Here is a 14,309-nt window from a genome sequence, read left to right as displayed (position 1 = left end):
GGGCCGGGCAAATTTTTTTTTAAAACATTTTTTTTTTTGCTTGTTGCCATTCGGCTTTCCCTAAATATAAGATAAAATGTGATTTGCAGATAGAAAATACAAAGTCCAGCACAGGGCCACACACCACTGTTCCCAGGGAGTGGGTGCTAGGTTTCTGGCTGGGGAGAATAACTTAGATTCGTGCAATAAATAAACAGCTGTATACGGGGGGGGGGCGGGGAGGGTTGGGGCCTGGGCTCCCCAGGGGAATGGCAGTCAATGGCAGCGGCCAGCCCCCAAGCCACAGTACAGTGGTCCTTCTCAGGACCCCCACCCCTGGCTGCAAGACCTCAGGATCTGTCTTCTCATCTTCCTACCCACCACAGTCGATGGTCGCCTCCTTGGTCCCCTTTCTCTTTGGCTGGCCAGCTCCTTCCATCTCTTCCATCCGTATCACTTTCTCAGGCCCTCTACTTCTCTTCCCCTAACTCACAGTGGCGGCTCCCAGGCCAGGGAGGCCCTTCCATCATCCTTTCCAGTCTGTGGCCACAATGCCCCTGACAACCCCGGCTGGTACCCTGGCTGGAATCTCAGGGCAGCAGTGGGAAGACCTGGCTTTTTTCCAGCTCAGCCACGAAGCACAGATGGCCTTGAGCACTGGCCTGTCTGCTGGAGGCCTGTTTCCCTGTTAACTGGCCTTCACTGGGTGATGTCTGATGATTCTCCCAGCTTTGGAAGGCCAGGCACCCCGAGGCCCAGACCAGAGGCGGGAGCATCAGCTTCCCAGCCCCAGGAGACACATATAGGAGCCAAACCTAGTCCTGAGTCCTGGGAGGGTGCGGAGGGGCTAGGGTATGATCTGAGCAAATGCTTTACAAAATGAGGGGTGGCCCTCTTCTCCGGGACAGCCCTTCTCTAATCCGCTCTGTATCCCATCCTCCCAGTCTAAGAAGGCTGGACTTTCAGCCAAGAGAGACCCCAGAGAGACCCCAGACTCCAACACCACTCTACCATTCTCACCAAAGTTGTCCCACCCCAGGGCCACCTATTAGGACCCAGTTATAGGGACCACAACGAGGAAGACAGCAGGCTCGGGAGGGATCATGTGTTCGCCACGGGGGGGGGGGGGGGCTGGTGGCTGCAGAGAAAATGGCACCTGGGGACAGAGACCACTCTTAGGCACTTTGGGAAGGAAGCGGGGGTCGGAGGGGCGTGGCTTGGCAGGGGGTGGGGCCGGGGCGGGCACTAGGAGCAGGCGGTGGGGCCGGGGGCAGCGGCGGGGGCGGCGGCGGGGGCGGCGGCGGGGCCCGACCCGGCCCCGGCCCCGGCCCCGGCCCCCGGGGCCGACTTGACGATGGTGATGACACTGGCGGGCGCCACGAGGGCGGCGGGCCCGCGAGCGGCCACGGAGCGCGCGAAGCCCTGCAGCGCCTCGCACTTGCCGCGCAGCGCGTCGAGCTCCAGGCGCATGGCTGCGTTCTCGCGCGCCAGCTTGTCCACCTCGCGCTCCAGCTCCGACTTCTGCTTCTGCAGCTCCTCCTTCTGGCACACGCGCTTCACACGGCAGCTGGCCGCGTAGCCGCGGTTCTTGAGCGTGCGGCGTCGCTGCTTGAGCCGCGTCACCTCCTCGGCGGAGAGCCCGCGCAGGTGCCGGTTCAGCTCGCGCACCGACAGCCCCATGAGCGCCTCGTCCGACAGGTGCGGCGTGTTCTCGCTCAGCTCACGCTTGATCTGGGGGCAGCATGTTGGGCACATGGAGAAACCGAGGCCCCGGTTCGCGCCCTGCTTGTGGGCCCCGGCCCTGGGCCTGGCGCGCAGCAGGTGCTGGAGACGGCTCCCCCCACCCACCCCCAATGCTCCCCCTTCACCACCATAGGCCCAGACTTAGAGGCTGGACTTGCTCCAAAGCCCCAAACGGGAGGGCAAGGAATCCAGAAAGGGGAAACTGGGCCAAACCAGGATCTGAACACAAAAGGAACCACCACGCTGGGGCTTGGCCCAGATTCTAACCCAGTGCCCCAGCCTGGATGGACTCAGCCAGAGAAACCTGGTCCAGAAAGTACCTTTTAAGTCCTCTCTAGCCCTGTAAGCATGGTTCCGATGGGGAAGCCGGCCCAGAGAGGGAAGTGACCTGTCCCAGGAGGCACACAGCCTAGCACCAGAGCCCAGGCCTTACCCCTGGAGGCACACATCTATGACCAGAGCCCAGGCCTCTTGGTTTCCAGCCCAGGGCCCTTCCCGGGGCCTCATGAACACCTGAAGCCTGTTCAGCCACCCTTGAGGATTCCAGGAACTGAAGTTGGGAAGTTGGGATGGGACAGTGAGCCTAGGGAAGGAGGGAGGGGAAGGACAGGGGCAACAGCGGCTGCCTCCTCACCTTCAGGGCTTTGCTGGATAAGGGATCCACAGACATGTTTGCAGAAGGTGCCCTCTGGGCTGAGACCTAGGAGAGAGAGGAGACCAAGATCACTTTTTCTTTCTACTTTGAATAAAACCCAAACTCACCACCTTGGCATTCAAGGCCTCTGCTGCTCTGGAAGTCCTGTCATACCACCTTTCTCTGTCCCAATGGTCCAGCCACACTGGCCCCCTTGCATGGTTCATTCCAGCCTCAGGGCCTTTGCACCTGCCGCTCTCTTTACTGCTGTCTTCCTTTTCACCTCCCCACAGTGACTCTTCATTGACAGCTTTGCCAAATGTCACCTCTTCGAAGTGGTCTAACCATCCTGGCTAAATGCCTCCTGTATCATGACATCACCCCATCTGCTAACCCTCATAGTCACCTCTTGTGCAATTATTTTGTTTGGTTACTTGGTTATCTCTGTCCCACCTCTCCTCCACCAAAATGCAAACTCAGGAGGACTCGGTCTTGCCTGTCCTACATGGCATCGATGTGCCTAAATCAGTGCCTGGCACATAGCAGGTGCTCAATAAATATGCATGGACACCACCCCCACCCACCCCCCTGCCAGCCATTCTCCCACATGGGGTCCAGATATGCCTCTTTGATTTTTTTTTTTTTTAACTTTTCACTAAAGTATAACCTATATACAGCAGAGTGCACAAACCATATTTGGAGCACCTGGCTGGCTCAGTTGGTAGAGTATGCGACTCCTGATCTCAGGGTCATGAGCGAGCCCCGTGCTGGGCATAAAGCTTACTTAAAAAAAAAAAATTACATACATATATATATATATAATATATATAATATGCTAGTCAATGACTTTTCAGAGTCCAACCTGCACCCCATCAAAATAACACATAACCAGTCCCATCCCTGCTCCCCCAGCCCATGCCCTTCTCACCCAAATCTGTCTTGGGAAAGCTTTCCCCACCTGGCAGCTACCCAACACTAATTCAGCACCGCCCTGGGCAGACAGGGCAGCCATACCCTAAACCAATGAGGGGTCCAGTGGCCCTCAGTGTCTCCCCCACAGGCCTGAAAGTTCCATGTCCCTTCAACAAATATTTTTTGAGCACCTACTCTATGCCAGACATTGGCACTAGGGAGACACGGAGGGCACATTCTGGAGGCCCGTGGCCATTGCTCGGGGCCGAGAAGGGGACTGTCTCCCAAAGGCCCCTTGAAAGCAGCAGTCCTCTCTGTCCCCAGCAGATCGTCAGCCTGCGTTTCCTCATCTGATAATCCGCATGGGGAGGCGTGGTGGTGAGGAGCGAAGGCGACAGGGCGGGAAGATGCCCTGTGGCCTGAGATGCAGCAGCCGATCGATCTCATTAGCAGTACCCAGGATGCTAGAGAGCAGCAGGGGCAAACGGGGTCCAAACCCTGGTTTCTCGAGCTTTCTGTGGGGCCCACCTTACAGCCTCGGCTCGGTGTCTGACACATTCCCACAGGTCCAGGTGTCCCTGGGACAGGCTGTGGAGAAATGCAAAGTGCATGGACTTTGGTGCCAGACACCCGTGGGGCCTTTTGATGGTGGTTCCCCCTACTACTTCCCTCTCAGGACCCTCCCACGGTTCCCATCTCACTGGGAGTAAAAGCCAAAGTCATCACAATGGCCCACAAGCCGCTGCATGTAGCCCGGGCGCAGCCCTCTGCCTTCAGTTCCTGCTTGGCTCCCCTTCCCCAATCTGCTCCAGCCACACCCTCCTCCTTGTTGTTCCTCACATACACCACGCATGCTCCTCCCCAGGGCCTTTGCACTGGCTGCTCCCTGGGCCTGGCTTTCTCTTCTCCTGGACAGCCACCAAGCTTGTTTCTCATCTTCGGGTCTCTTCAAATCTCCTGTTCTCACTCAATTTAGAATTCCCAGCCCCTGGTACACACACACACAAACACACACACACACACACACTCACTCTCTCTCTCTCTCTCTCTCTCTCTCTCTCCCCCCCCACCTCCCTTCCCTACCTCACGTTTCTCCATGGTACCTTCCACTGTATATATTCTCATTCATCTATTGTACATATTTGCTCAGTGTCTGCCTCCCCATTAGAGGCCCAGCTCCATGGCAGCCAAGACTCTGCCTTGTCCTCTGCCGCATCTCCCGTGCCCAGAGCCCGGAACACAGCACATGCTCAAGTAATGGTGGTTGAATTCTCAGGGTGACTCACGCCGAGATGCCGAAAGGCCCCGGCTTCTCTGGAGTCCCCCAGCAACTCTGGGCCCATACAGCCGGGGGCTCCGACACCCCAGAGGGGAGCAAGGAGTGGGACTGGAGGGGGAGTGTGGCCTTTGAAGGGATCCCCTCATAAAGGCAGCCACCAAGGCCCTCGGGCTGGGAAGGTCTTCAGAGCCATCCAAGCTTCTTGCAGTGTCGCTGAGGCCTAGAAAGTCCGAAGTCAGGACCGTGGCCTTTCACAGACGCCACTAGAGATCCTCATACACCACCCCCATCAATCCAGTCCTCTTAAAGGGCCGCTTCCCCTCCTCAACCCCCCCGCACACGTAGGGAGGGCCTAGAATGCTCTCCTGCTGGCCTCCACTCATCGTCTACACAGCAACCGGGGGATCTTTCCAGCATGTGACTCTGACCATGTCACCACCCAGAGGAAAACCTTCCGTGGCTCCTTACTATCCCTGGGACAGAGTCCAGGCCCACCTGCGTGGCATCCCAGGCTTGCTTGCCATCACTGCCCACCTCCGTTTGGCACCTCCGCCACACTGAATTTCTTTCACTTCCTCTCTCCCACACTCTGTTGCCTCTGGGCCACTTCACACCCTGTGACATTTCTCCCCCGACCTTATCTGGAAGATTCCTACTCATCCTTCCTCCTCCAGGAAGCCCTCCCGGACCCCCAGAACTTCTCAGGCGCTGCCCACCCTAGCACTTCTCTCCTGTCTTGTAATGGTCTGTTTCCTCGTCTCCCCACCAAACAGGGAGCTCCGCGGCAGGAAGCAGGCCGAAGAAGTTCTGGGTGCTGAGGCCACCAGCACAGGGCCTGCCTGGCCAGGGAGCAGGCACTGGTGAGATGCGGGTGGGTGGTGTCTGACACCATGACCGAGCTTGTCAGTGTCTGAACCGAGTGCCAAGCCCAAGCCTCGCCGAACACTGTCCAGGAGAAAAACCTCCTGCCCTGTCTTCAACTCTTCCTCCTTTCTATCTGCTTCCTTGCTTCCGCATGGCAAGGATTATACACAGATGCCAGGAAGATGGGAAGGGAGAAGGGGTTCCACCCTCCTCGTGATGCTTGGCCCCCGGCTGGGGTATGGGACGCAAGGAAAGGAGCAGTGGATTGAGGCAAGCCTGGGTTTGAGCCCCACCTCTGTCTTCTCCAGGTTGCGTGAGCTGGGGCAAGGTCCACCTCTCTGGGTCTCCACTTTTCCAATTGTAGGATCAGAAAATACCTGCCAAGTGGTACAAACTGTGGAGCCCCATGAGCACCTGGGGGTTATTAGAATGGCTGAGTCCGTCCAGGAGGGGTCAGGCCAGTAGCAGGCGCTGGGGGCCTTGCTTGGCCTCAGCATCTCCTGGCTGGCTGGGGTCACACAGGAAAGGCCCCTGGAGGGCATCTGGCCCTGCCTCCTGACTTAACCCAAGAGGAAGGGGCATCTCTTGCCTGAAGTCCCACAGCACGTAAATGGTCCTGACCCCCCAGTTCAAGGCCCTTTATTCAGTGCCAGCCCCCACATCTCTCGCCCACCCCACCCCTATTTTTTCTCTTCTTCCCTTTGAGGCCAGCAGAGCCGAACTCCAAGGTCTGCAGGTTCCCAGCGTTCTTTTGGAGGCACGGAGAATGAACTTACTCTCAGGGACTGGCAGCGGGCCTGGCCCCGTCAGCAGCCACCAGCCCTCCTGCCCTCCCCTCTCTGGCCCCTGGTCCACTCCAGAGACATCCTGTAGACGGCCCACCCACTGGCCTGGGCTCCTCTCTGGCTGCTGAACCATTCTGCTTCCTCCGTGAGGACAGAGGGAAAAAATGTGTTTTCCTGGGCCTTGGCAGCCAGCGCTGGTGGAGCCTCCTCCCTGCTGGAAGGGGAGCAAAGCTGGGACAACCCAGCACCGCAGGGAAGCAGGGACCTTGCAGTCTAGCTCTGGTTCCGCCACCCACTCACACCTCGCGGCCTCAGATAGGTCACTCCCCTCTCTGGACCTCAGTTTCCCACCATGCCCAACCTCCACTGAGCCTAGAGTACCTTCCAGCACTGATTATTCTGGAGTTTTGAGTGTCAGATTCTGGTCCAGAATGGAGCTCCAAGACCACCAACAGAGCGGAGGCCCTGGAGGAAGGGAAAGGCAATCAGGGAAGGCTTCCTGGAGGCAGCGGCATGGGAAGACAAACTCTTGAGACTGTGAGCCTTGACCATCCCTCTGCTCCACCTGCATAGCCAGGGATCACTTCCCCTTTCAGGGGAACTATGACCACAGCTGCCTCCTCACTGGCCTCTGGTCTTACTTGCCTCCACTGCTGGCCCTGTCATCTGTCCTCCCCGCAGAGCTGTCAGAGGGAGCACTGCTGACAGCTGACACAAACCTACAAACCTGCCCAGGCTCAAGCCACTTCAAAACCCTGCCAGGCCAGCCTCCCCTCCAGCCCGCCAGTGGGGCCCCCAGGTCTCCATCGGATTCTCTCTCTGCTCTCTCCCAGGATCCTCATGCTCACAACAAGTCAAGGAAAGGACAGTAAACTCTCCCATCCTTGTACATTTCCCACAGGGAGTGTGTCTGTGTGCGTGCGTGCATGTGTGTGCGTGCGTGTGAGGGGGGATGGCACCTGGGTCCTGAAGGATCTGCTCACTTTTGAGAGACTGCTTCAAGAACCCCCTAGGGCTTCCTGCTTCTCTGGGGTTCCCAGACCTTTTTTCTCCAAATGTTGTGGAGTTCTTCCAGGACATGGACCTAATGCTCATTCATTCGTTTCATCAGCAAACCTCCAAGAAGTACCTACTCCGTGCCAGGCTTGTTGCTGGGTCCCAAAGGCCCAAAGATGAATCACAGCCCCTGCCCTTAAGGGCTTCACAGATGACCATCCCTCCATCTGACAAGCCAGCTCACTGGTCACCTCCTCAGAGAAGCCTCCCTTGATTGCCCTGGCTAAGTCGGAGTCCTGTTACATACTTTCCAAATCACAGCGCCTTCTGCCTCATACTACCCATCTCAGCTGTGGTTTTGCATTGAATTTGGTAGCTCTTTCTTCAACTTTGTCTCCCCTTCCTCGACCATAAGGTCCCAGAGGGCGGGCTCTGGATCTGGTTTGTTCACCATCTCACTCCCAGCATCTGGCCCATGACAGGCTCCGTGGCAACACAGGGTAAAAATGTCAGGACTGAGGGAGGCACAGGAACCCATGTTGGGTCCCAGGCCCTAGGGAAGGCCCAGAGGTGATTCAGTGGGAGGTCAAAACTCTCAGTGCTAGCTTTCCATCTGTGAGCCACCCAGCCACTTCCCCTTGTCCCGACCCCCCCCCCCCCCCCGCCCTACTGGGGGATGTTTCCTGCCCAGCTTTGAAGGATGGGCCTGCCTGGTTCCTGTGCTCCTGGCTGCTACCTCCCTTACTAAAACCCTATACTCCTGGACATCCCTGGCTCCAGCCTGGCCAGGGCTGTGGGCTCTTCTTTCTCTCTCACAGGTCCCCTGGAAAATAGGCGGTGTGTGGAGGCTGCCATACCTTCCCATTCTACACCCATCCTGCCACCCCACATATTGCCTAGTTCCTGCTGCAGATAGACACTCTAATTTCCACCTGTGGGAGCAGAGCTCACCAGGGCTCAAAGATTCACGGTGAAAAGATCATCTGGTTTCTCACCCCAGCAAGCTCAATTACCACCCCACCCCCCACCCCCGTTCTAAGCTCTGTGGGTGGGAGGGGCGCAGAATAGGACCAAGGCATCCCTAAGCCCCATCTCATCCCACAGGGTTAATGGGGAGAGGAGGCTGGTCAGGGCCCCACCCCTCGCATATTAACCCTTCATGGACCAAGACCACCTGTGCCACTGCCTGTTGACCATGCCTAGCCCAGAGTGAGGACTCGGGGTCCTAGGGCTGGCCCAGGCCTTCAACTAGCTCCTCAGGTCCAACCATCAACCGGTCTGACTAATCCCACCTGTGAACTGAAACCAGCAGGAGAGCAGAAACCAGCTCCACCCCATCGGCCTGGTCTCACCCTCCCCAGCCCAGCAGGTACAACCTCCAGAACCAGGACCAGCCAAGAGCAACCACCGAAGAGAGACGGCCAGGGATTCCTTCCCACCTCCCACCTTTGTGGTGGGTTTTCTGGCCCTTCTTCCTCCTGAGAGGGAGGGGATGGGCAACCCTGGGGATGAAGGAGAGTCCCCAGGGTCTGCCTTCCCCAGGCAGCTGGAAAACCCGGGGACAAGGACAGAGGTACCAGCCCACTTTGTTGCCAGACCCATCAGGGTGCTGAGGCCAGGGGTGGCCCGCTCATCTCACCCCCCAGCCCAGCTGGGTGGGGCTTTTGATACTTTGCCCCACCCTGTGGCTGCAGGCGCCGCTGGCTCTGGGCGGGGGACAAACACCGCAATCACATGGCCGTGTCCCCGGGAAACTCCAGGGACAGCAAGGGCCTGGCTGCGGGCTGGTCGGAAGGGGACAGCCCGAGGGAAAATTCCCGTACCCCCGTGTGACCATGGAACGGGCCACTTCCCTCGATCGAATCCTTATTCCGCGTTTATTGCTGTGGGCACACTCTCTCCGAGGTACACAGGGCTGGTACGCAGGCCCCAGGGTCTTCACCGCCCTGGGAGCACGCGGGCGGACACAGACAGGACACACACACACACACATACACACACACACACACACACACACACACACACACACTCACTCTCTCTCTCTCTCTCTCTCTCTCTCTCTCCGCCTCTCCCTCTCTCACGCACGCACCGGGCAAGATGCTAGGGACACTGGCCCGGGAACACACACGCACTCCCGCCCTCGGACGTAAACAAACCGCGCACGCACGGCCCGCGGGCACCGGTCCAGGGACTGTTCTCACCGAGTCACGTACGTGCACACACCGCCCCCGGCCCCGCCTGGGCGGACGCTGACGCTCGCCGGCCTGCGCTGCCCCTTCCTGCCCCGCTCGGCCGCCTCCCCGCGCGCGCCCCCAGAAGGGGCCCGTCACCACCGCACCCCACCAAGCCTGCCTGGGCCGCGTCCCGGTCCTGCCGGACCTCTGGCCCCCGCTCCCCCTCCCGCCCCCCCAACGCCCCCCCGTCCGGGCGAGGGATACACCGCCCCGCCCCAGGCACGTTCCCGGGCGCGGAGACCCCGCCGCCTCGGGTTTCGCGCGCCCGCCCCGGTCTCGGACCCGCGTCCCTCACCCGCCTCTCGGCCCGCTTCGCGTGGCGCCCCGGGCACGCGCGGCTGCCGCTGCCGTCCGGGCTTGCTGGTCCGGCCCGCGCCCTGGTCCGTCTCCCCTCCGGTCCCGACCGCCGGTCGCTCCGAGCCGGGCTCCCGAGAGCGCCGCGCCGAGTTTTGTTGTGGGGCGGGCGGCGCGGGGGGCGGCGCGGAGTTGTAAGGCGAGCTTCCCGGAATTACTCACTCACAGGATTCCTTTCATTCATAAAAACCCAGTCATGCGGTGACGTCACCGCCCGGCGATCCCTCCGGCCCCGGAGCGGCCTCCCGGCTCTCGGCCCCGCCCACAGAGGCCCCGCCCACAGAGGCCCCGCCCACAGAGGCCCCATTCCCTTCCCCTCCCCTCCCTCCCCGCCCCCTCCGCAAGGCCTCAGCGCGGCCAGGATTCTCAACCCCGGTTAGAACATCGGCTGGGTGCATTCACGTGATACCTCGCGAGAGCCGCGTGGGCGGAGGTGTCATTTGTCTCCTTTTGCAGTCGACAGCCCCGTGCCTATTCTTTCAACCTACACCCTCTGTCTTGATGATCTCATCCAGTCCCGTGGTTTTAAATGCCAACCATATGCCCATGATCCCCAAAGAGCTTCTCTGAGTACCAGACTGGCCACTCTGCACCTCTAGCTGGGTGCCAGATGAGGATGGCAAAAATCCAACTCCCGACCACCAACCCTACCTCAGCCCCCGGTACCCCCAGACTTCCCAGTTGCAGTTGTTCAAGCCCATTCCTCTTTCTCCCTTCTTCCCCACTAGTCAGGGGGCTCTACCTCCAACACTGTCCGCCATCTGACCACTCTTCCCCACCCCCAGTGCTACCACCTGGTCCAGGCACCGTCAACTTACCCGGACAATGGCAGCAAGCCTCCTGATAGCCTCCCCACTTTGCCCCCAAAGGCTTTCTTCACACACCAAAGTTCTTAAAACAAGGATCAGATTCTTCCACACACTCCCACCCGCTGGTTTAACACCCTCAATGGCTTCCCTTTGCATTTAGAATACAAACTATACTCCTCCTTATGGTCTATAAGGCCCTAAGCCATCTGGCCTCTACCCAACTCCACAGCCTCACTTTCCATTCTCCCCTCCCCCACTACTCTTCAGCCACACTGCCCTTCCTACTGTCTTTCAAACACACCTAGCTTATTCCTACCACAGGTCCTTTGCACTAGTTATGTCCTCTTCTGTTCATGGCCAGGCTCTTTCTCATCTCTCAGGTCAGCTTAGAAGTCACTGCCTCAGAGAGGCCTTTCCTGAATGCCCTGCCTAAAGGAGCCCCCACTTCTGAAATCTGTTCTTATATTAACCTTAATATCTCCATAAGGTATTACCTTGCTTATATTTGTTTACTATTTAATGTCTGTGTTCCCCAAACAGAATGTAAGCTTCTTGTCTACCTTGTTCACCACAGCATGTCCTGTGCCTAGAGCAGGGCTCAGCACATCGTGAGCCCTCAATAAATACATGTTGAGGAAATATATGAGAGGAGGCTCAGAGAGGTCAAGTGACTTTCCAAAGTCACCCGGCTGGGAAGTACAAGAACTGGAATTTGAATCTGGACCTGGTCCAGACATTTGGGGCTGTGCCCAACTGAGTGGGTTCCAGTATAAATGTGAGGGTTATATTCAGTGCCTGGGGCTCCACTCAAAAGGGGCAGCTTTGGGGGGGCAAAATGGGGGCGTGTTGCAGTTTATCCCCCTTGTTCTTGCTCATGCTGTTTTCATGGCCTGAAGGGCCGGTCACTCCAACAGCCACATCTTCTGTGAAACTGACATCACAGCACCTACCTTATTTTACTGTGTAAGGCATAGGACCCCTCAACTATGCGGTCTTTGTGTGGAGCCTTGGTCACCAGCAAGGCTCCTCCTTCCCTTGATATAGCAGAGTTTGATTTCAGAGGCTTTGTTATACCTTCCTGCCTGGGATTGTGACTACCATCTTTTACCTCCTGAAGGCCCCAGGTTTCTTATGCAGGTTGGCCCACTAGGCTTCCCAAGTGACCAAATATGTTTGACACTCAAACAACCCTCTCCCCCCAATTGCCCACTTGCCCTACATTTACACATCTCACAGAGCCACTCATATTACCTCTTGGGATACAGAAGTTCTTGATTTTAGAAACTGCACGATTGTGATTATTGGGCTTTCTCCGCCCCCTCCCCCCCACCATTTTCTATGAGCTTCTTAAGAGCTGAGGCCATAGTCAGTGCTCAACTAGTGAATGAATCCCCAGGGACCTGCACAGCACCCCAGGACACCATACTGCCTAAATCCTTTGTTCCCAACCCCAGCCTGCCCACGTCAGGGTGTCAGCACTTCAGTACCCACGCAGCAGAGACTGCTTGCCCACAGACATGGCTCCCTTTCTGGTCAAGGTCAAGGGACATAGTGCAATGTCGTATTTAAAAGTGGCAGCTCTGTGGCTTGAAAGGGGGGTTCCTACTGGACAAATCTAGGACAATTCCAATGTAAAAAAAAAAACCAGTAATGATGGATCATAACCCATTAAATAAGAATCGATGAGTCCATACTAATATGAATGAATGAATGAATGAATAGAAGACAAAGCTCCTCCTTCCAGTAGAAGGAATGATGGAGTTAGAAAATGACCATTAGGCAACCATTCTAATAATAATGGATTCCAAGAAGAAACATCAATGGATAGGAAAATTTGATGAGAAACGTGAAATTTTATAGTTTCTTTTTTTAAGGATTTTATTTTTATTTATTTGACAGAGAAAGACACAGTGAGAGAGGGAACACAAGCAGGGGGAGTGGGAGAGGGAGAAGCAGACTTCCCACTGAGCAGCGAGCCTGATGTGGGGCTCAATCCCAGGACCCTGGGATCACGACCTGAGCCGAAGGCAGACGCTTAATGACTGAGCCACCCAGGCGCCCCAAAATTTTATAGTTTCAAAGTGTTACCATAAATATAATTTTTTTAAAGACTCTATTTGAGAGAGAGAGAGAGAGAGAGAACGCACAAGCAGGGGGGACGGTCAGAGGGAGAGGGGCAAGCAGACTCCCCACTGAGCAGGGAGCCTGACATGAGGCTCATCCCAGGACCATGAGATAACAACCCGAGCCTAAGTCAGATGCTTAACCAACTGAGCCACCCTAAATGTAATTTAGCGCCCCTCTAAATATAATTATTAATTGGAAACGGAAAGCTAGTCATTCTACAGTGGAGAAACGTGGCAGATACCACTTTCAGTAAGTGATCAAAGTTCCTTTCAGCAGCAATGGAGCAAACTGACGCGTGTACCCCCTGAACGATGCACTGAGGAGGACACAGCATCACTTCTGTGGTGCAGCTGACAGAAACTCTTACAGTGAATGTGATCATGAGGAAATGGGAGACACACCCAAACTGAGAGAAGCCCTATAAAATAACTGGACTGCATGCTTTAAAAAATGACAAGATCGGGGCGCGTGAGTGGCTCAGTCTGTTAAGCATCCGCCTTCGGCTCTAGGTTGTGATCTCAAGGTCCTGGGATCGAGCCCTGCGTCTCAGCACGGAATCTGCTTCTCCCTCTCCCTCATGCTCTTTCTCTCTTTCTCAAATAAATGAATAAAATCTTTAAAAAAAATAAAAATAAAAAACGACAAGATCACGAAAGACAAAGACGGGACTGTTCCAGATTAGAGGAGACATGACAACTGAATGCTGTGTGGGATCCAGGATTTTCTGTTGGTATGAAGGACATTATGGAGGTAGTTGGTAAAGTCCCCGTAAGGTCTGTGGACTAGCTAATAGACTCTTTCTTTTTCTTTTTAAAAATTTTTTATTGTTATGTTAATCACCATACATCATTAGTTTTTGATGTAGTGTTCCTTGATTCATTGTTTGTGCATAACACCCAGTGCTCCACGCTGAACGCGCCTTCTTTAATACCCATCAGCAGGCTAACCCATCCCCCCAACCCCCTCCCCTCTAGAACCCTCAGTTTGTTTATCAGAGTCCATCGTCTCTCATGGTTCGTCTCCCCCTCCGACTTACTCCCCTTCATTCTTCCCCTCCTGCTATCTTCTTCTTCTTTTTTTTCCTTAACATATATTGCATTATTTGTTTCAGAAGTACCGATCTGTGATTAAACAGTCTTGCACAATTCACAGCGCTCACCATAGCCCATACCCTCCCCAATGTCTGTCACCCAGCCACCCCATCCCTCCCACCCCCCACCACTCCAGCAACCCTCAGTTTGTTTCCTGAGGTTAAGAATTCCTCATATCAGCGAGGTCATATGATACATGTCTTTCTCTGATTGACTTATTTCACTCAGCATAACACCCTCCAGTTCCATCCATGTCGTTGCAAATGGCAAGATCTCATTCCTTTTTATGGCTGCATAATATTCCATCGTGTATGTATACCACCTCCTCTTTATCCATTCATCTGTCGATGGACATCTTGGCTCTTTCCACAGTTTCGCTATTGTGGACATTGCTGCTATACACATTGGGGTGCACGTACCCCTTCGGATCCCTACATTTGTATCTTTGGGGTAAATACCCAGTAGTGCAATTGCTGGATCGTAGGGTAGCTCTATTTTCAAC

At 55.9% G+C, this 14,309-nt stretch overlaps 1 protein-coding gene across 1 annotated transcript; it reads right to left on the bottom strand.

Moving 5' to 3' along the window:
* Window positions 1–1,224: 1,224 nt before the first annotated feature.
* On the bottom strand, window positions 1,225–9,934 carry MAFF (MAF bZIP transcription factor F). The gene is made up of 3 exons (XM_028115617.2): window positions 9,722–9,934; window positions 2,357–2,422; window positions 1,225–1,710 (listed from the first exon to the last, which is right to left on the bottom strand). Exons 2-3 carry the CDS (start codon window positions 2,390–2,392, stop codon window positions 1,225–1,227), a joined length of 522 nt encoding a protein of 173 aa, XP_027971418.2. The 5' UTR covers window positions 2,393–2,422; window positions 9,722–9,934.
* Between the last annotated feature and the right edge of the window lie 4,375 nt (window positions 9,935–14,309).

Source organism: Eumetopias jubatus, unplaced genomic scaffold, assembly GCF_037043125.1.
Source record: "Eumetopias jubatus isolate StellerSeaLion01/CBP00866 unplaced genomic scaffold, mEumJub1_p1.0 scaffold_8, whole genome shotgun sequence".
Lineage (NCBI taxonomy): Eukaryota > Metazoa > Chordata > Mammalia > Carnivora > Otariidae > Eumetopias > Eumetopias jubatus.
Note: the sequence above shows the minus strand (reverse complement) of the source record. Positions and strands in the feature narration are given on the sequence as shown.

Bases quoted from the DNA above. Each gene is read 5' to 3' on its own strand.
- MAFF (XM_028115617.2), bottom strand. From the start codon at position 2,392: ATGTCTGTGGATCCCTTATCCAGCAAAGCCCTGAAG. The intron at 1,711-2,356 runs GTGAGGAGGCAG...TGCTGCCCCCAG, and splicing joins TATCCAGCAAAGCCCTGAAG to ATCAAGCGTGAGCTGAGCGA.